A 22081-nucleotide genomic window follows, 5' to 3' on the forward strand; every position below is an offset into this window, starting at 1 on the left:
ATGGCCTGTAAGCCTGTCTATGTTCAAAGCTAGGCTGACCTTTCAAAGCACAACCAATGAGATAACAGGTGTATGCGACGTAGAGACTGATGGAAGAAAAACTCTTTTTCAAGCATCTCTGAGTTTCCTGAACTCTAAACATACCACGATCTCGCCTGAAAAGTAAAGCATAGCAATGTCAGGAGTGGGGCTACCACATTTGTGAACAGGCATATAGTTACTATAGTATACAAACTTAGCTAAATCCAATGCTAAAGTTAGCTTAGCTTCCTTGCTCACTTTTAGATGCCGTATACCTGTGCTGTGCTTTGCCTCTGCTGTGCCCTACCTCGCGGTGAGCGAAGAGCAAATCATCTGAAGGCAGATTAAGAGTTCAAACAGCACTTCCTTTCAAACTCCAGCACACAGGGTGGAAGCTTTCCTACTGTCATAAATGTAAGATGGGGAACATGAAAAAGCCAAACATTTTCAAATATTCACAACCACGGGTTTTGAGTGTCAAGGTGGAGACAGCAAGATGCTTGTTTGAGTTTTATAAAGAAGTCTTCAGCTTCCATCTGCAGCTGCACAATCACCTTCTATGATCAAAATATACTCGAAGAGGAGTTATTTATTTCTGAGAAAGAAATAAACCACTTGGTGTATGATGAGTCCGATAACTGTACACCTAATGGCTTACATTTCAAAACAAAAGTCCAGTTGAAAGTCACACAATTACGAATTAATAAATCGAGTCCAGTGGTGCATACATCATGGCCTGAGAAATATTTATGAAGCTCTAGCGTGTAATCACCTGAAAATAAAATTTGTTTTATCGCGTTTTTGGTACCTTAGCATGAACCGCTTTTATCTACAGACGGAGTGGGTCCTCTTCTACGGAGTCTCATGGGGCTATGGGGGTAATGTAAGAACATTTACAGGAAGTTCAGCGTTTGCCGTATAAACCGGAAACAAACAAATGCACGGGAAAAAGCATTGAAATAAGTACACAATTATAAATCTCCTGTGACAGCTCATCTTTTCAAACAGAGGGGCACTATAGAAGATCACTGCCACCCATCTCTTTGGTCTCTCCTCAAACGGAGGTGGTCTTCTCCTCCTGTTGGCGACGTTATAATGTAACGAGGACGTTTAATTGCAACTAGCCTTTAGTATAGTTGGTGCTGCAGGTAGTAATGCTATAATAAAATCAATATAGTTGCAAATATGCATATGTTGTTTTTATTCATTCATTCTTGTCAAAGATACCCGCTGAACTGCTTAATAAACCAATCAATGTCAAGTATAGGGAGACACAGCCCACATAGATGATGACAACAGGACGCAAGAGTGTCATTGTAAAGTCCTTTAGTGCGGTCGCAGAATTGCAGTGTGAAACCAAACCAAAACTAACCGAATGTATCAAAATGTATCAAAACATGAACTTTGGTTCAGACCTTGGTGTGGACTTTTAGGTGTGAAAGCCCCCTTAGGCTTGCCCTTAAGGACTTGAAACTTGACTTTGACCCAAAAACTTCAAGGGTAACCATATCATCAAATTCTGCTAGAACCTTCCCTCCCAGCATATTTTTAAAAAAATACAACAGAGCTGTGAGGGAGCAATGACTGTAGGAAACGTGGCCTCATGGCTATAAAGTGTGTGAAGTGGGGCAAGTTTACACTTCAGTTACAGTAAGTACCTTTTGGACAGCCACTGTGTGGGTAACTGCATTGTACCTGAGAAAGCAGCTCTACAACAAGAGGCTCTCTCAGTGTGTGTGTCTGTGTGGGAATGTATGTCCGTAGTTCTGTAAATCTCTGAAAATAGCAGGTATCAGCAGGCCTGTGTGCCGTGTTCACTGCCACAAGTAGAATAAATCTTAGCAGGCCTAACCACAAAATAAATATTTTGCTGTATTAACATTATATGCCAATAATAAATTATTCTGTATACTGTTAAAAAAATGTATTTCCTCTTTAATAACAGCTCAGGTCTATTTATTTGATACTAAAAAGATAAAATTCAGGTGAAGGATTTTTATTTTTTTTTTTAAAGCTTTTTGGCTTTAACAACTCAGCACTTATTATAAACAAAGGGTCCTGTAAATCAACCATATCCCATCTGTACTAATTTCACCATAACATAAAGAGACATTTAAGTGGCTTTTAATGTTTAAAATTAACTTGACAGTACTAAAAAGGTTGAACCTGTGCAGTTTCATCATTACAGATTTTGATTACTTGTTTAACCACAGATAATTAAAAAGAACTAAATTACAGAATGAAAACAGGTGAAATAAAAGTCAGAGGAGGCTGATGAAAAATAAACATTTCACCACATTTAGACATCTTTCTCACTCCCTCTCTCCGTTTTCCTCTCTGACTCTTCCTCATTTGCCCTCCCTGCAGCGTTATTCTGTGCAGGCTTGACGAAAGGATGAAATGTGATGTTGGCGTTACAGCAGCAGGACCTCGACCTCCGTGTTAAATCTTTCACAGCACAATGAAAGTTCAGACAGACTAAACAGTCAGCTTCACACGCGCACACAGCCTTGACAGTGGTTGAACTTCAACTGCTGGCATCATTGTGTATGTGAACAGTGTCTGTGTTTCTGTGCTTTGAATTCAGTTTCTGTTCCACATTGTTTGGGTTGTTATTTTGTTTTCAGCTGGAATTGTTGATGACGGATCAGGGGTGTGTTTTCTACATGGTGAATCCAGTGAATCCACTATGTGGATATACCATCCACTCATATTTACTCAAGTTCAAAGTTCTGAGATGTCCATGATCATGACTACAGACAGAGAGAGGAGGCTACATCAGAGCCAAAGCAGCACATTTTTAAAATGTAATTAACCCCAACTTCTTCTTTTTTTCTGATATGAAATGACTCAACAGTGTTTCCCCTAGGACAGAGTTGCAGCAGCGGAGGTAAAGTGAAATCTTTTTTGTGCGTTTAGTGCATGGTATGTCTGTATATAAAACCCCAACACAACATGTCTCAGCAGCATTGCTCTTGTGTCCATGAGCATGCGATGCACATTAGAATAGCTTAAAATTTCAGTGTTTTGCCATAGTTTTATGTGAGCTTTACATGAATGTTTTGGTGGTTGTCGTCGTAGTCATGGTCAGGGGGGTTGGGGGTCCTCCCCCAAGAAAATTTTTTCCAATGAAAAATATGTAATTTCACATCATATTGGGCCATTATTTTCACCATATCTTCGAACAAATAGTTGGAAAAGCTAGAGCAGATAATAAATAAACAACACCCAAAGATAAGTCTACTGGGGAAGAACTACAACCATTAGATTTGGGGAAAGTAATTTGTTAGGTTATGATGCTCGCCACAGAATTTTACATTTATGGCACCTCCTAAGCCTTAATGGCAGGAAAACCGTTTTAATATGACCTCAGAATCATTATAGATACGATTGTTCATGTTTGTCTTTTGTGTCTTAATTTTACAGCTGTAGACATTAATATAAAAAAATAGGCAACATGAGATACCTCCTCCCTTCTGAGGTGCATTTTATTTGCACATTAAAATCCAGAAAGAAACGTCTCCTCATTAGCTTAAAAGGAAAATAACATCCCTTTTAACTATATACAAATGCAACAGTCACAACCCACTATCAAACCAGTACTACAATAGTACTTCAATAAGCCATTAAAATATATCAATGTAATGCCAGCTTATTCAAAAACAGTTACATTCATCTTTAAAAACCTCTGTAATCAAGGATTTGAACTTCCCATGTACCAGTACATCCAGCCGGAGGGTCCTTTGCAAGGAGTTTCAAGTTAATGGGAACTTTTAAAAGCAGCAGCCTGCTGGACTGGGTATGATGACTACTGACCGCAAAGCTGAGGAGGCTATTAATGTAAAGTGGTAATTTGCAAATGAGTGCTCTATAAATAAAGATACACAAATGTATCTGTCTCCGCATAGCTAATGATGGCCAATCCACCATATCATATATTCTCCAGTGATGTGTGCATGATTTAGCAACTGTAATAAAACGCAACGCTGCATGGTATGCAGAATCAAGTTTTTTTTTTTGGAGGTAATGAGGCTGCATGCATATACAGCTGGTCCCCGAAGTTTAGTACTGAAAAAAAGCCAAACAAAACCAAGTTTGTGCCTGAGTTTCTTTAAAAGCTTATCTATGTGTATATTAAAAGCCAATTTATCGTCCAGCCAAATATCAAGATATTTGTAGCAAGTTACTCTTTCAATGACAGCCCCATTTAGTGTCCACAGGCTAAGGTTCTCCTGAGAGCGAGCTCTAGTGAATGTCATAAACTTGGTTTTGGGGTATTTAAGAGTAATTTAAGGTTGTGCAATGAGAACTGCAATGCAGAGAATGCAACCTGAAGCTCTGTGAAAGCCTGAGCCAAGGTGGGAGGACATGTATATATAACCATGTTATCTGCATAGAAATGCAACTGGGTCGATGCAAAGGTTTTCCAATGCATGCAGACAACCATAGCTGGGACCAAAACACTGCGGGGCCACAGCAGGAAGCCTCACCTAGTCCAAATTTAAATTTTATAGCAATACCACAGAAAATGAATATTTTACAGTTTTCTTTTTCTAAGGCTATGTCTAAGCGTTTTTTTTTACCTTGGTGGCAAGCGGCTGCTGCTGTATCACTCCATATTAGCCGGTAGCTTTACGCAGATGTGTTTTTTTGCTGGTAGATCATGAACTTTGTAGTTGAAGCTACATATCGTTATTTTCACAATTTCATTGACTACACAAAGTGCCTGTCACCGGCACAATTGGTTGCAATAGGCTCGGCCTACCCACGAAATAATAGGGGCTGGCACTTCCTTTCAGCCCCTAATTACAGATCAAATAAGGTGTCAATCAAAAATGTCAGAGTTCAGTAGCCATTTTGAAATGAAGATGTGTCTGCCGGCAAATACGAAACGATGCAGCAGCATTTCCTGGGGATTTATTGACGGAATAATGTGTTTTGGTCTAAATGTTTTTACTGGATTGGATCGTCTGGACCTTTGACAATGTAACAAAACCATTTTTGTTGAAATATAATTGATCGGTGGATTACTATTTAGCTTCATACGTAAGTCGCGACAATTTTTATTGTACTGATTGGTTGGTCTGACAGAGGCACTGATTGTACACACTGTTGTGATTGTATCTTGAAATGGTTTGCATTGGTCAAATCTCAAGGATTTTAGCTTTCCAACGGAGTATCAAATGAGTATGAACTTAAAGAGGTGGTATTATGCTTTTTATTATCCCCTCTCCTTTATTGAGTTATATATCTTTTTTTGTGTATGTAACAGGTTTGCAAAGTGAAAAAGCCCAAAGTCCAGCCCAAAGGGAGTTCCCATCTCCCACAGAAAGCTCTGCTCTGAACTGCCTGAAAACAGCTCGTTTGTAGTCCAGCCCTTCACTTTCTTTACTTGTGACGTCATGAATGAAATGAATGAAAACGCGTCATAAAGGTTGCCAAGCGGCTAGCGGGGTCAGGCACGCCCTAAAACCAAGCTAGTCTGAGAGGAGGCCCTTTGGCTCGACTCGCCTTTGTTTGGTTTTCCATTGTAGAAATGTTGTACCTGTACCTGCTGAGGGATACTAAAATGTATGTATATAAAAGACTGCTGATTGGTCAGAGAGAATATTCACTGCATCATCATTGCTGCGCCAGACAGAGGCCAGCAATAGAAAGTTTTATATTTTACAGTTTTTGTATGGAATTTCATCACTAAATCCACTTCTGAGACGTTTTGAGGTGAGAAATCAGCAGTGTAGATTTCGAATACTGTCAGTTTTACGAGAAGTGATGGCGAAATGCCTGTGCCAACCCGTGGGAGGAGCATGAGAGCCCGGCCAGCCACCCGCTCTCAGAGCCCTCTGCTCCTGCCGTCACAGACCACTGCAGCAACAACGGCAGAGGAAAACACTCTTTATATTCTGAGGAATGTTGAAACGTTTTAACTTAAAAAGAGAAAGCTGTGTGGGTCGCTGGTGTGTGTGTCGCATTGAACATTACGTCGCAGCAGTTGTGTGTGGCGTCACTATGACGACAAGCTACGTACCATCTCTGGGTACTATCTGCAATGGAAAACGGACCAGGGCCGAGTAGAGTCGAGTCTATCGATTTACGCTATGGAAGCATTTTTTGGCAAGGCATCATAGATAGTCAGAACACCGGCAACAGTTCAACATTTAGTCCTAAAAGACAATGCAACTCTGACTCTGTTTGGGCCTGGAAATTCCCAATCACAACCTGTAAGTATGCTTTACTGGTTGTGAATTATATTTAAAATAAACACGGAATGAAACTTCACAGACTGTTCACGTGCGGAGTTGTAAACGTTGGCTAACACAGCTAAAGCTATAACTATAATGCTAATGTTACACCTGATGTGAAAGCTACTGAGCAAACGTTCAAATTGTTTCGCCAATTTTTATGTAAAATTGAGATGAAATATGGTGATTTTTGTAGTGGTTTATGGTAAGATGTGAAACAATGATGTTGTGTGGTTGTTTCTTACAACCCGCCCTTCTCTGCTTCTGATTGGCTAGTAGTCCTTACCTGGGAACTGCGCATGTGCAACTCCCAACAAAGATTTTGTATAAGTAAGATGCATCACTCTGTAGCTCAAGAGCGGAGCGTACAACACAGGGTGAAAAGAGGAGCTGCAGCAATGTGCAGTATGAGAAAAATATGGTGTTTTTTGAAAATTAAACCATGTAAACCTGTTCTGGTACAACCCCTAATGTACCTGAAAATGAGCATAATGCCACCTCTTTAACACAGCTGTTGTGTGCACATACTGAAAGCCGCCACCGGGGAATGACGGCCTGCGGGCCATCGGAATGTTAAGAGGTTAAATAAAATAAAAATAGATAGAAAAGAATATTCAAAAGCTGTACGTCAGTAGGTGTTTGTTTGTTTGTTACCTGGCAGGTGCTTTCTTCATGTGCTCGCCGACGAAAGTGGCGTTGGTCATGCCCATCAGAGTGTTGGCCAGTGAAATTACAGACAGGAGGTGCTGTGTGGTGACAGCCCTTGACACGCCATACGTCCCCTTTCCCACAATGTCCGTTAGACTCAGCTTCAGACCCGTCGCCAGGGACAACTGCCGCAGCAAAGACTCCTGGGGAAACAGAGGCAGTCAAATGGAAATGCTGGCATGTGGTGTAAACGGGTTTGGGAGAATGTGATGGAACATAAAAATGTATGGAATACAACAACATAAAATCTTAAATATCTATACGTTTTATGTTACTTATTGTTAGTTTTGAAATGAGTACCTAGTGGCATAAAGTATTTAAGGCATACACTAATTATTCATTTTATTATCAGTTAGTTTACTGATAATTTTTTCAATTAATCAAATAATGATTTAATTTTACTAATGTCCAAAATAATTACCACAGTTCTCAAAGTGAGGTCTTTGTCTTTGACTGATGGTCAAAAAAAAACATATTTAATTTACAAGAAAAGCGAGAAATCCTGCGCAGATTCTCATAACTACAGTATATGAAACCTATTTTTAAATTAATCAATTATCAAAATTGTTAATCGTTTCTCAATCTGTTTTTTTTCTTTGAGATAGATCGATATCCTGCTTTTTTTATTTTACAGTGTTTTCACAAAGATTTTTGCTTTGGTATCTCGTAATATGTTTAATATTATGTATTTAAGTCTCCCTAAAAAATCTGATTTTAATCAATATTTTAAAAGGTACAGGTACACTAATCAGGATTAGTACCAGATAGACAGGTACCTTGAAGGTGGGCAGCATGAGGGACATGTGACCTCCTCTGGAGATCAGGCCAAAGGAGATGGGGCAGTGGGGTCTGAGCATGCCCAGTCGTTCCAGACAGATGCTGTCCAGCTGTTCGTTGAGGCCCCAGGCGTGCAGACAGGACATGAAGAGTTTGGCCGTGTCCATTGTCAGGTTGTACTCCAGCAGACTCAGAGACTTGGACTTCTCCTCCCGCTTCCTCATCTCCTCCTCCTCCTCCTCGTCTTCGTCCAAAAGATGCTCCTTGATGGTCTCCTTCATCGTCTCCTTCACCTGGTTTGGACAGATATTATTAAAAACCCTAAAATTAAACAACAAAAAACACCGCACAATAATACAATGGAAGAGGGTAAATACTAGAGAAAATAAACTAAATCAAAACATGAAATTATGAAGAAAAACATATCTCATGGATTTAAAACTTTTTGATGATATTCTAATTATATGACCAGCACCGGTATAGTTTAGGACTGTGACCTTCTTTTTCCTTTTGTATTTACTGACCTGTTTGAAGATCTTGTTGGCCAGGAAGGACCCCCCCTTGTCGGCCCCAGCCTGGCTCTTCTGCAGCGTCTCTGGAGACACCAGCATGGGGTTCGGTCTCTGGGCTTCCTCTGTCAGCAGCTGGATGATCACAGCCTCCACATCGAAGAACAGCACGTGCATGTCCGAGTCCGTCAGGTTGGTCTTCATTGCCTGGACCACCAGGGCATTGTGGGAGTATTTCGGCAGGTTTCCCTGGAGGCAGGAGAGAGAAACGGTAATGAATGTTAGTCAGTCTGTGTTTTCAGCATAGATACTTTGTGTTCATAGGGTGATTTGCGCCTGTAGGTTATGGAAAATATCAAGAACCATGAGTCAGATGGCAGAGCTTCCTCCTTCTTTCAAATTATTCTGAAATTATTGTAGAAAAATGAAACAATCCTAGTGAAAATGTGTAAGTTTTATCTGTTGGGTGGGAATGTAATGGTTTGCACTAGATGGCACAAAAATAATTCTTAAATCCTACAAATAATGGCTAGACATGTCATCTGTACTCTCTGAAATGGAGTATTAAGGCTGAGACAAAGCCCGTGGACAGGACTCCAAAATGTACCATTCTTTGAAGGGGTACTCCAGTGATCTAGTATTATACTCACATCAAGTTGGGGGACTTGTGAGAGAGATTAAAAAAATAAAAGTCCAAATGAAGCAATTAATCAAATACATTTGTAGCCTAATGAAATCACTCTGAAATCATCTGGATTATTTTCTCAGACTCAACAAAACTCCTCCATCATACAACTACTTTCACAGGTCAAGTAGTACTCCCTATGATGAGTAAAATGATGTTCATGAGTAAAATTGGTTTAAAATGTATTTAATCAGCATGCAGCTAAAACAGCTAAGCGCTCAAACATGTGTCGCCTGGCTAGAGCCTAACCACTCCATTGGCATGGTAGATATTAACATCCAGTTAATCACAGATAAATCAGTCTGTTCTAGTGTTGCAACTAGTGAACTGCTGACTGTTCTGGTTATCTAAGTTAACTGAGCTAGGATATTATTAGTACTTATGCTGGAAAGTATGTTATCAATCCATTTTACAATCTATCACCTGTATAGTAGTAGAACATGGGCAAGCTCTGTTAATGGCCTTATTGATTCCTGTTGGTTCAATGGTGGTTTATATCTATACTGAGCAAGTCTGCTTGTTAAATACTGATTTACTCGTTGTCGTTTATTGTTACTGTTGCCAGAGCCACACCCACATGTACAAGTCCCGCACCTGGTTGCATGTAATTGTAGCAGTGATGCAGCAAGAGCAGAAATAGACTAATAAAAGGGCTAAACTGTGTACCAGATCCTGTGATCCTCTGGAGGGATTCACTTACTCAAACCAGTATTCGTCCAGAAATACTGAATATAAAATATATTTGAAGTAGTTTAGAGACAGTCTTCATTACACAGTTTGTCCACCAGAGAGCAATAACAAGATTATTTTTGGCTGAACGTGGCCTTTAACAGTAGGTGCATTCGAGATGACTGCAGCTGACTTTCGCCGACTTGACAGTCTAACATGAGCTGCAGGTGGCTGCAGGGGCAGGGTATAAAAACACATTCTACCTGCATGAGCTTACTGTGAGCTGAGATCAATGACTGATCTTCTCTGAAAAATGCCGCGAGATCAGGCAACAGTGTGGTTCCAACTTGCTGGTTCCACTGCCTTGCCCCCACGAGGTTTCATGTGACATGGTGACATTTTGCAGCGCAGACGAAAGTCAGACACAATTTCTAACCAGCATGCCTTATTTTAAGTCCAGCATGCATCACGTTAAGTCAGCGCTGCAGAGCGCCGCATGAAGTCAAACTCACCTATTAATTGCGTTCATTTAAATTTTGGCCACTTCAGGGCAGCAAAGCATGCTGAAAACACAAAATCTGACAGATCAACATTGTATAAACGTGTTGCAGCTAATATGTTGGCAAGAATTTTATAGATCCTCATCAAAACTCCAACCTGAACTGTGAACAAAAACATTTTTTAAAGCAGGCCTATTTTACTGCTTTTCAAGTCCTGTATGGCAGCTTTGCATGATTCAAAGTCCAAAAAAAAATAATATTCTGTCTAATACTGGCCCTTCATGTAGGCCTTCATTTTAGCCTCTGTCTGAAACAAGCTGTAGATGCTCCTGTGTCTTTAAGGCCCCCCCTCTCAAAGCCCTGAAGCATGTGATCAGGCTGTCGTTGTCCCTGAGCAACACAGATAATGTGAGCGGTTGGTAGAAAAAGCAGTTCAACGTTCAGAACAGGAGGAAATCTGAGGTTTTTGCTGACAGGGATTTCTTTTACCTCATTATTGGAAGCTTTGGCCATGTTTAACATGAACATCCAACATTGTAGATAAGTCATAAAATGTGGAAAAGCATAATAGGTCTCCTTCCAAAAAAAAAGATGAAACAAAATGACGATTTCAGCCCTTAGGGAATAATTATTTAAATACCTTAGACACAAACTATCATACAGAACACAACACAACACACACACACACCCACACACACACACACCCATTAGCTGTAATTGCCACTAACACGCTGCTCGATTTTAATTAGCAGAGACACATGCATGTAGTTGTATATAGACTGCAATCAGACAACTGGGATCCTGTGAGAATCTGACTACGAGGGAGGAGAAAGGGAGGGCGGAGTGCTTAAAGGAAAAATGAAGTGATGAAGTAATGAGGGGAAATTTGGTCGGCTGTCTGCAGTTTGAGCAGTTTCACTGTCTAAATGCCTTCGTGGCTGTCAAAAATAACAACTTTAAAAACTGCAGTGAGCTCATCTTGAAACTGCTGTGACACCATAATGTTTACATCTTCCAGATACCTTTGGCTCCATGTTTTTTCTTTTTAATTCTTACATTTTGTTCTTAAAAGAACAGCACAAAATAACTTTTCTCAGTGTGAGCATAAAAGTTGCAGGTTCTTGCATTGCGGAAAGTCAGATTAAATGGTGTAGTGTGAGTGTTCTCTAATATTCAGATATTCAGTTTACGATGGTAAAAAATATTAAATTAAGGACTCACATCAGACCAGCCAGTAGCAAAGAATGTTTTGTATTCTTGTTTGATAAATAACATTGGCCGATAGACCAGTCAATCAATTGACTAATGCTTTAAGCATTAGTTATGTTCACACTGTAGACCGGAAGCAGACTGCTAAAGCTTCACACTATCAGTAATATCAATGGGCTGCTAATGATTGTCACTTGCACGCTGTGTAAGCACAATAACACGTTTGGCTAGCTCCCTCCCCTCAATCTTCAAAGAACATCTATTTGAAAGGTACTGATTGAAGAGTAGCGTAACTCATTTAAGGAATAGGCAGTGGGTAATGTGTGTGTGTAGAGTGTGTTTGGTTGAGAGACACACAGCGAGTGGCAGTAAGTGACAGTGAAAGCAAGCCGAGCAGAGGAACAGATGAGCAGTTAGTTTTCAGTCTGGCAGTAAATGTACAGTGTAGGTTACAGTGTGTAGGTCAATATGTGCTGCAGCTTCTCATGACCAAGAAAAGTCTGTCTATTGTTTCCCAACTGCTGGGAAAGTGGATGCGGTTAGAGCTAGCAAACATCTCCCCTGGGCTTCAGACTCTGGTCTGGAAGCTGATCAGGAAAGTATAGTAGGGGAGACGGGACGGTTGCAACACGCAGTTCTCCCAATCACTCAGATTATTTAGACTAGACCAACCAAACGGTTAGATTAAAGTTGCACCGGTCTGCTAATTACCAATACTATTTAAAGATGCTTACACATGACATATCGTTAATAGAGGTCAGACTTACCCAACTCTGAGTATAGTTGCAACACATCAGGGACAGTAAAAGTACATTCAATTTCACTTTTTAAAGGAGACCTATTATACTGCATTTCCAGTCCTATATTGTAGTTTTGCATGAATCAAAGTTGAAAAAAAAAATATTTTCTATCTTCTGTCTCTTTATGGAGGCCTTCATTTCAGCCTCAGTCTGAATGAAGCTGTAGATGCTCCTGCCTCTGTAAGGCCCCTCCTCTCAAAGCCCACTGTCTTCTGATTGGCCAAGACCTGAGGCGGAGCAAACAACCACGTATGTCATACCTGCTAGCTCCTAGAACGGAGCCGTTGGAAGAAAAAGCAGTTCAAAACAGAGCGTTCAGAACAGGAGGAAATCTGAGGTTTTGGCTCACAGTGATTTCTTTTAATTACTGTTTACTCATTATTTGAAGCTGTGGCCATGTTTAAATGAACATCCAACATTGTAATGTTGTAGATAAGTCATAAAATATGGAAAAGCATAATAGGTCTACTTTAAGGAAAGTACAATTTCCTTGAGGTAAACTAAATACATACACCTAAGTCTTCTACCTTCTACCTAAACCATTAGAAATTGCTAGTCCATGACGTTAAACATGCAGTCAACGTTGTGAAACGGTCGCAGTTTGGTTAGGTTTAGGCAACTACTTGGTTAGGGTTAGGAAAAGATTGTAGTTTGGGTACAAATAACTACGTCACGTAAGTCACGTGATCTAAGTAATTGAAGTCGTAACATTACTTAACTTAAAATTTTAAATATGTCAAAATTGACTTTATTTTGCACTGGACTCAAACCCAGTTCTCCTCAATGAAAGTCCTTTGTCCTTTGTTAGTTTGACCCATCCATCCACCTTATGCAGATTTTCTTGCTCTTTATACTAAATCACCTGACTTCTTTTGCTCTCCTCATACTTACTACAGCCACTAGAGGTCACGGCTTAACAATAAACAAAAATATAGGTCGTAATAAGCTGCTTGAACAATCGACCTATACGGCTGTTTTTCTGGTCAGGACAGACTGGGAGTGCCAGATCCTCATGAAGATTTAGCGCCGTGTCAAACGGTTACAATACAACAGCTGCCGCGCCCCCTGAGGCACACGTGGATGCAGGGGCCCTTTCAACCCTGCTTGGAGCTTTAGTGTTACCTTTTACTTTTATTAATCAAATCACTAATATTTCTCTGTGTTGCACCTTCAGTTTAGGAAACACGGGTTTTTAACCTTTGAAGTTCATCGAACTGAACTGGATGTGACTGTGTGAAAGAGACAGAGAGAGAACAATAATTAGCAGTGGAGACTCCTGACTGACCGAGAGACACAATACACCTGCAGCTGGGACACTGGGACACTGGGACACACACACACACACACACACACACACGCGCACACCCCTCAGGGAAGACTTTCCTGTCAAAACTGTGACGCTGCTCCTCCTCGCTTTGTGTGTATGCGTCTGCCTGAGTGTGTGTGCTGCTTTGGTGGATGAACACTGCCATCTAAGGGCAAACAGCAACATTACACATCACACACAATAATAAACACGGACATGGTGACAGGGTTTTGTGACTGACCTGATAATAAATGTTTGAACTCAAGCAGATACTGCAGCTACAACTGGTCGTCTTTAGTTCTGATGTCGATCTGAATTTTCTGAATGAATAAATTCTAAAATTTTGACCAGTTTCTCTGGAGATCTCCTTACTGCACCAGGTAGCAAACAGAGAGAGATTTCAGACCGCTTTGTTTTGTGTCTATTCTGTTCTTGAAAAACTATCTGAACGCAGACACACACTGTAACTGTTTATGAAAAACTGATATTTCAATTCAGTCTCTTATCTACACGCAAGCACACACATACAGTATACACTGTAGTATACACCTATAGCTCCTGGGCAGTAGGTCTAAAGGTCATCGTCCTGCAGGGCCCTTCTGGCAAACGCCACTGGAGTCCAATACACAAAGACACACGCACACAGACAAACATAGATTCTAGTGAGTACACACACACACACACACACACACACACACACACACACACACAGGGTAGCACTCAATACTTTAAAATTTAAATGAATAAAAAGAGAGCTTGAAATAAAAATCTTAACTTGGATAAAAATGATCAATCACAATGCTGTTAAAGACTGATGCCTCCTGTGGGGTGGTCTGAGACTGTAGTTTGTGGGACCCTGGAGGTCAGGTGTACCAGTGAGAGGTTCTTAACTTAATTTAGGTTGCAGTCGGCCACTTCTTTAGGTAACATCTGAGACGCAGGTAAGGGACGACTTAAGCAAGACGTACAATAAAAACCTTAAAAGTGAAGTTTGACTGGTTCATAGTTTCCCTGGCAGTGGGCCAGTCGTTGTTTCATGCCGTGTCATGCGGTTTGGCACAGTAATGGTGATTACTGGTATTTGTAGGGAAGCAGTGAAGAGCCATGGCTGTGTGAACCTAAATACATTTTTAACATTTATTTTAAGGTTTTGTAATATGATTTTACTTTTACGCTGAGATCCAGTTAAACTGTCATTTTACTTCCTATCTATACTTTCTTTTAAAGAATTGAGCATTTACTTTATTTTATTATTGTGTTGTTTTTACTTCCCTACTCTTTTTGGAGATATTACGTTTGTCTATTTTGTCTAATGTTTCTATTTCTGTTTTATCAACTACGTCAAGAACAAAGAACTAAAACTATTCTGAGCTGCAACCAATCTATGCATCTTTACAATTACTCTATAGTGTATTTGAAAATTTAAGTGAAAAAAATGACAGAAATAAATTGCAGCAAATACGAGCTCTGAGAGCCGAAATGTCTACTTTACTCTGAGCAAAGGTCCAAAGGCCAAAGATATTCAGTTTATTAGTTATATACCAACACAAAGCTACCAAACAGTAAAACCCGGAAACGTTTTGACAACAAACCTGCCAGAGGACAAACTCAAAGTAACACATGTGACATCCCCACACACACACACACACACACACACACACACACACACACACACACACACACACCGGAAATCTGAACAACAATAAACATCAGCTGTAAATACACACTGACGAGCTTGGAGCTGGAGCTGGAACATTTAGGTTGACTGACATTTCATGGTGATTATCTGTCATTACAGACATCAGGGGAGTACACACTCTCACGCGCACACACCGAAGATAGTGGTTGGTTTTGACCCCTAATGTGAGTGTGAAATGACAGAGATGAGAAGCAGAAAAGAGAACTGTGATCTCTTTCAGGGAGCAAAGATTGCAGCTGTTGTGCCTTTTCAAAAAAGAGCTGCGATTATGGCCAGTTAAGGCACAAAAAAACAAACAGGAGACACCTATAATAAAACCAACACATGGGTGGGGGGAGAACACAAAGGTTATGTGGTGGACGGGAAGAGAAGAAAAGGGACAACCCCGACAGAAGAGGAGATGGAGAGCTTAGCTAAATGGCTTCCAAGTGAAGCTGTAAAAGTCAAACTGTACCAGCAGCTGAAGTAAACGCTGCTCAGACACTAAATAATTCATAGCGTTTGTTTTCTGTGCTGGGACACCCAGGTGGGCGGGGTTTACTCCGTCAGGGCTGATCAGATCATCCGAGTCTGACAAGTGAACTTCTGATCCTCCGAGGGGTCAACGCAGACAAGCTGCTCCACATGAAACAGTTGGAGCAGGACTCTGAAAGGTGATTTGTTCGAAGTGTGGCAGGAATTCTTGGGTCAACTTGTTTTTGTCTGACTGCTTTCAAAAGCAGAGTACTTTATGAATGAAAAGTAACATTAATGGTAAAGAAAATAGTTTAAAAATGTCTCAGCTGGTATTCAACATTAAATTCTGAAACTGTAACCACAAAGATTAGAGCCGCTCATTCTACATTAGGTTGGTGAACTGTCTGTACGAAAAAGCCTACATTTGTTGCACTGCTGTAAGAGTGGCTTTACAAATTATTACTGCACTTCTAAAAAACGTCTTTCCCCATTATAATATTGTCTGTGAATTAATTATTTTACACCCAGCTGCATGCAGGGCCTAGGTTTATTTATTGGCCACTTGGGGGAAGTGGAGTAAGATGAAAGCCAACCCCAATACATTTCCTGCAATTTAGACATTAGCAATTTGAACTGGATGGTAAAAATTCTTAGCAACTTATAAGGTGAAGGAAAAATTTATTAAAATATTACAGTCAGTACAAACCATGTAAAATAAGATAACTACTTAAAATTGTTGTCTTTGTAAACCTTCCCACCATCAGTGGCAACACTGTGCCCACTGCTGCTGAGCAGTCGGTGAGCAAGGAAGATGATGTGAACAGACCTTTCAAATTCTAGAGTCAATTCTCCTCACATTGTGTTTAAAGAAATATAAACTAGAACAATACTGCAGCTTTTGTGCATAATGTTCCATTTTTCAAAAGAGATTTGAACTGTTGTTGGACATGCAGTCCCCTCCAAAAGTTTTGGAACGGTAAGGCAAATTCCTGTGTTTTTGTTATTCACTGAAGACATTTGGGTTTAAGATCAAAAGATGAGTATGAGACTTTTATCTCCTGGTATTCACATGTGTTAAACAACTCAGGACATATCACCGTCTGTATTAGACCACAGCATTCTTAGGTGAGCAAAAGGAACAAATAATCTTAAAGTAAATAACATTTAATATTTGGTGGCAGAACCCTTGCTTGCAATAACTGCCTCAAGCCCGTAAACCATCGACATCACCAAACTGTTGCATTCTGCATTTGTGATGCTATTCCAGGCTTTTACCGCAGCTTCTTTCAGTTCTTGTTTGTTTCGGGGGGTTTCTCCCTTCAGTCTCCTCTTAAGGAGGTGAAATGCAGCTCTATTGGGTTCAGGTCAGGTGATTGATTTGGCCAGTCTAAAGCCTTCCACTTTTTCCCACTGATGAAGTCCTTTGTTTTGTTGGCAGTGTGCTTTGGCTCATTGTCCTGCTGCATGATAAACTTCCTCCCCATTAGTTTCAATGCATTTCTCCGTAAACTGGCAGACAAAATGTTTCTGTCCACTTCTGAATTCATTCTGCTGCGACCATCATCAGTTCCGTCATCAATAAATATTAATGAGCCTGTTCCAGAAGCAGCCATGCAGCCCAAGCCACGACATTACCTCCACCATGCTTCACAGATGAGGAGCACTTCCTTTCTTTCTCCACACTTTGGCCTTCCCATCACTTTGCTAGAGATTAATCTTGGTCTCATCAGTCCATCAGATTGTGTTGCAGAACTGTCACGCCTCATCTCTGTACTTCTTTGCAAATTTCAGTCTGGCCTTCTGATTCTTCCTGCTGATGAGTGGTTTGCATCTTGTGGTGTGGCCTCTAGACTTCCAACAGTGGATTGTGATACCTTCACCCCTGCACTGTGGAGGTCGTTGGTGATGTCACTTCCTGATCTTTTGGGGGGTTTTCTTCACAGCTCTCACCATATTTCTGTCATCAACTACTGTTGTTTTCCTCAGGCCGACCTGTAGGACGTCTGTTGCTCAGTACACCAGTAGTTTCTTTCTTTTTCAGGACATTCCAAATTGTTGTGCTTGCTATGCCCAATGTTTGTCCAATGGCTCTGCTCGATTTTCCTTCTTTTCTCAGCTTGACAGTGGCTTGCTTTTCTCCCATAGACAGCTCTCTGGTCTTCATGTTGGTTTATCCTCTTTAACATGAAATGCAGTCTTTACAGGTTTGAACCAAGGATGAAAACTTAGACTAGTCATGCAGAGCTATTTAATGTTGGACAATCAACCTAAAAGGCAACACCTGGGCAACAAGAAACATCACAGTCACATGTTCCAATAGTTTTGCTCACTTGAAAAATGGGTGGGTTCAAACAAAGGGTGGTTTGTCCTGAGTTGTTTAACACATCTAGATGTGAATACCAGGAAATGAGAGCTGAAATTGTCTGAATATGTGGGGAGAATGCATGTAACCTTTAAGCCGCTTAGCGGAATTTTCTCATGACACAAGTAAACTAAGATCCGAGAGCCGACATTGCTAAGAGACGCGCTGTCAATTTCTGTGGTATACTACTGACTGGAGAATGAGTAGCTAGTAACATTAGCACTGATTTCCCACTGGACTTTTCTCTGTGCTCGTGTTATTTCCACGCCTGCGCCTGCCTGAGTCATCGGCAGCTCCCGCAAACTCAGTGCTGTGTTGCTCCTGCATTATAGAGAGGAGGGGGTCTGGCTAGCATTAGCCTGCCCACCATTTAACAGAGACATTGCCAGACAGAACCAAAACCTGCTGGAGATCACTAACGTAGGGGGCACAATCAACTAACAATTTTTCATTACAAGTTTGACCGAATAACTACACAGGTTAAATGTATACTGACTTGTGCTCATTTCCAGCTCTGTATTTGTATTCTGGGATTCAGAGTAGCTTTGCATAGTTCACAGTTAAAATTAATAAACATAATTATCTTACACTAGCCCTTTACACAGGCCCTTAGCTCATCCTCCGTCTGAATGTAACTGCTGCTCTTTGTAACTTTAGCTGCCTTTAGCTAGTTAGCTTACTTAGCAGTGCAGCTAACAAGAAACTAACTCACTCTCCTGCAGGCATACTAAACAACCAAACACTTGCCAGACTTTTGTCCACACTTTTAACATTGCTAATAGAGATTATCATGACAGAAGAGGAGCTCTGGCCAAATCCAGTTATATATCTGTTGGCTGCACTGGATGTGAACTAAATCTGTGTCAGATGCAACTGTATTTTTGAAAAAATGTCCCTGCCTGCACAATTTTCTTCCCGTGAAAAAGTTGAAATTAGACTACAGTATAAAATAACAAGGAACATTATTGAATAGCAACTTTACAAAAGCAGTTTTTAAAAGTAAGTAAAGTCCATTCTGCAACTCTGACAGTGACTCACAACTCTTTACATTTAGGCAGAGTTCTCCTTTAAACCTCTAAAGCTGCTCTCTGGAAAGTCCAGCTCAGAGAAAAGAAACACAGTTCTTTTTTTTCTTTGACATTTAAGATAGTTCATCCTTCCCTGGGAGACACAAGTGGTCGCGCACACACACACACACACGTAGTAGTGTTGACCTTTGTTTAGTCTCCAGCAGAGTTTTAATTGGTCTGTGACTTTCGGCAGCTATCTGACCGACATGACCAGTCTGTCTGTGTGTCTGTCTGTGTGTATGTGTATGTGTGTATGTGTGTATGTGTGTGTATGTGTGTGTGTGTGTGTGTATGTGTGTATATGTGTGTGTGTGTGTGTGTATGTATATGTGTGTGTATGTGTATGTGTATGTGTATGTGTATGTGTGTGTATGTGTATGTGTATGTGTGTGTATGTGTGTGTGTGTGTGTGTGTGTGTATTACTCATGTTGTGGGGACACAAATCTCTTTGCACAGTGCCTTTGCAGTAAGATACACGATTCCCCCTAAACATAAATCATCAGGTGAAGACTTTAGAGTTAGGGTAACACTGTGGGTGTGTCTGTTTTTTGATGAATTACACAGAGAACCAAAGACAGTTTTTTTTTTTTGAAAAAACAAAAACGTCTTTGTTCTCTTCCACACCTGCAGTTAAGGGTGCTTTCACACCTATAGTTCGGTTCATTTGTTCCGGATCAAGTGAAAAAAATGATACACTGCTGCATTTTAGTTCTGGTCCAGTTCATGTTCATACTGCGGTTTTACAAACGAACCTAGAGAACTGTGGGATCGCTGTCACAAATGTTTTATGGACTTAATGAACTGACAGGGTAAACGGAGTAGTACTACTTGCCCTCCTTCTTTAACAGCTTTTGACCAATATTCATGGAAAATACCCGTGCTAACAAGTGAAGGTTACCAAATGATTTAGCCTATATGGCTTACACAGATCAATTATAAGATCGCTGAACACATTTTTCGGACAGCAGATGGATTTCTTAGTGGTTTAGTTTTTGAAATAATGTTCAGATCACATCTCTGCTATCATTCGTTTCGGTTCGTTTTCTTTCACATCACAAGTGAACCACCCCATAGTTCATTTGAAACCGTGCCGAGATCACCTCTTCAAGGAAGTCTCGGTCCGCTTTTTTGGTCCGCTTTTCATGCGGACCCAAGTGCGACTGCTGCATTCACACCTGCCCAAACGAACCGCACCAAGGGGTCAAACGAACTCTAGTGCGATTCAGCTGAACTGAATGAAGTAGGTGTGAAAGCACCCTAAGTTCATCAGGTCCAGACCAATTAAAAAAATAATTGTTGCCTTTAACTTCTAATTTCAGTTCATGTTTAAACTGACTAATCACAAAGAAACCAGGAGCTGTAAACATTGTCTGTGTGACAGTGGTTGGACTAGTTTGATGTCATCCTGCATAATCAGTACTAAACGGACCCAAAGGGGGAAAATCAAACTTCAACTCAAGCTCACCAAGAACCAAGTGATTCTGAAAATCAAAAGAATGAACTGGACCTCATTTATCAGAAAATAATGACAAATTGGTAAAACAGGATTAAAAAGATGCATCATATACTATATTATTGTGGAGGAATCATTATTGTGCTTTCACACCAGCCCAAACAAACAGAGCTCAGAGTTAGGTGTAAGGGTATTTCTCCTTAATAAATCATATTCAGTTGATTAGCAAAATTACTGGTGATTCATTTTCTGTCGACTGAATCCAAGATTAACTGGCTAATCCTCCAGAAGCCATTTACCAAACAAAGCCTCTGCTGTGGTGTGACCGCTGGTCTTTACCTTGTCAGCGTTGTCTGCAGCCAGCAGGTTGGTGGCGAGCGTCTGCAGTTTGTGCTGGGCCATGTTCTTCAGGGCCGCCAGGCTGCGGCGAGTCATTGCCTGCTTCAGGTTCACAGCAGAGTGGCTCAGAGCATCCACAGTGGCCGGGGCCAGCTCATCACAGGCATTCAGGATCTCCACTGCCGTTATACCCATCACACAGCGGTCCAAGGCTCCTGAAAACACAAACAAGTAAAAAAAATCTCAGTCTCACTGAAGAGGAATCAACTATTTGGTCAAGAGATTGTTAAACAGCTACTGGGTGGGTTAACATGCTATTTCCTGAGATATTGTGGTCCCTCTCCCGTATTGAGATATTATGTTTGGGACTGCATCTTTTCACACTTCATACACCTGACACCTGTCCACATGTATTGGTGTACTTTTGGTTGGGGTTTGTTAGTTCAAAGACAATCTAAACGTGAGTGACATTTCAGACATTGTGCTTCAAACTGTGTGTTTAGACCTTCGCTGTTAAGCATGGCAATGCTCCCGTGCGGGAAGCCAGCTCCAGAAAGAAATAGATTACCCAGTTTAGTGTGGAAGAACTTGAATGGCCTGCACAGAGCCCTGACCTTGAATTATATCCAACATCTTTAAAATGAACTGGAACTCTGACTGAGAGCCAACATCAGTGCTGGACCTCACTAATGATGGGAGCAAATATCTGCAGCCAGGTTGACAAATCTGGCAGAAAGCCTGAAACCAGAGGAGCAGCAGATTAACGCCCATGGTTTAGGAATGTCATATTCATCTATAACATATAGTTATCACATATAGCTATAACGTGTACACATACTTTTGTTCAGGGTATCAGAGTGTAAGCAAACTCATTTCATCTCTGCCTCCCTTTCTCTGTGCTCTCTGTTTTTATCAGTGTTTCTTTTCTTGTTCATGCACTCTCCTTCCATTTATATCAATCCGCCAATCTCTCTCTCACAGCATCTCCCACTCAGTTTGTCTCGATGCTCAGTATCATCATCTATTGTCTCTGCAGAGAGAGGTTTAGAGAGACATCATTAGCTGCAGACAGAGCAGACATCGGTATTGGCTCTGTATAGAGTGAGGGGACAAGTGGTACCATTGTACCTGTGTGTGTGTGTGTCTGTGTGTGTCTGTGTGTGTCTGTGTGTGTGTGTGTCTGTGTCTGTGTCTGTGTCTGTGTGTGTGTGTGTGTGTGTGTGTGTCTGTGTCTGTGTCTGTGTCTGTGTGTGTGTCTGTGTCTGTGTGTCTGTG

General features: G+C 40.8%; 1 protein-coding gene across 4 annotated transcripts in view; it reads right to left on the bottom strand.

Moving 5' to 3' along the window:
• Positions 1-22081, bottom strand: part of LOC123981550 (WD repeat-containing protein 7) — a 190394-nt gene that overhangs the window by 86122 nt on the left and 82191 nt on the right. For all 4 annotated transcript variants that reach the window (XM_046066453.1, XM_046066454.1, XM_046066451.1 and 1 more), the window contains exons 15-18: positions 20807-21021; positions 8273-8506; positions 7748-8041; positions 6918-7114 (exon numbers count right to left, since the gene is read on the bottom strand). In XM_046066453.1, coding sequence (XP_045922409.1) covers positions 6918-7114; positions 7748-8041; positions 8273-8506; positions 20807-21021 — 940 coding nt within the window. The remainder of the gene's footprint in view (positions 1-6917; positions 7115-7747; positions 8042-8272; positions 8507-20806; positions 21022-22081) is intronic.

This window comes from Micropterus dolomieu, linkage group LG13 (genome assembly GCF_021292245.1).
Source record: "Micropterus dolomieu isolate WLL.071019.BEF.003 ecotype Adirondacks linkage group LG13, ASM2129224v1, whole genome shotgun sequence".
In the NCBI taxonomy this organism is placed as follows: domain Eukaryota; kingdom Metazoa; phylum Chordata; class Actinopteri; order Centrarchiformes; family Centrarchidae; genus Micropterus; species Micropterus dolomieu.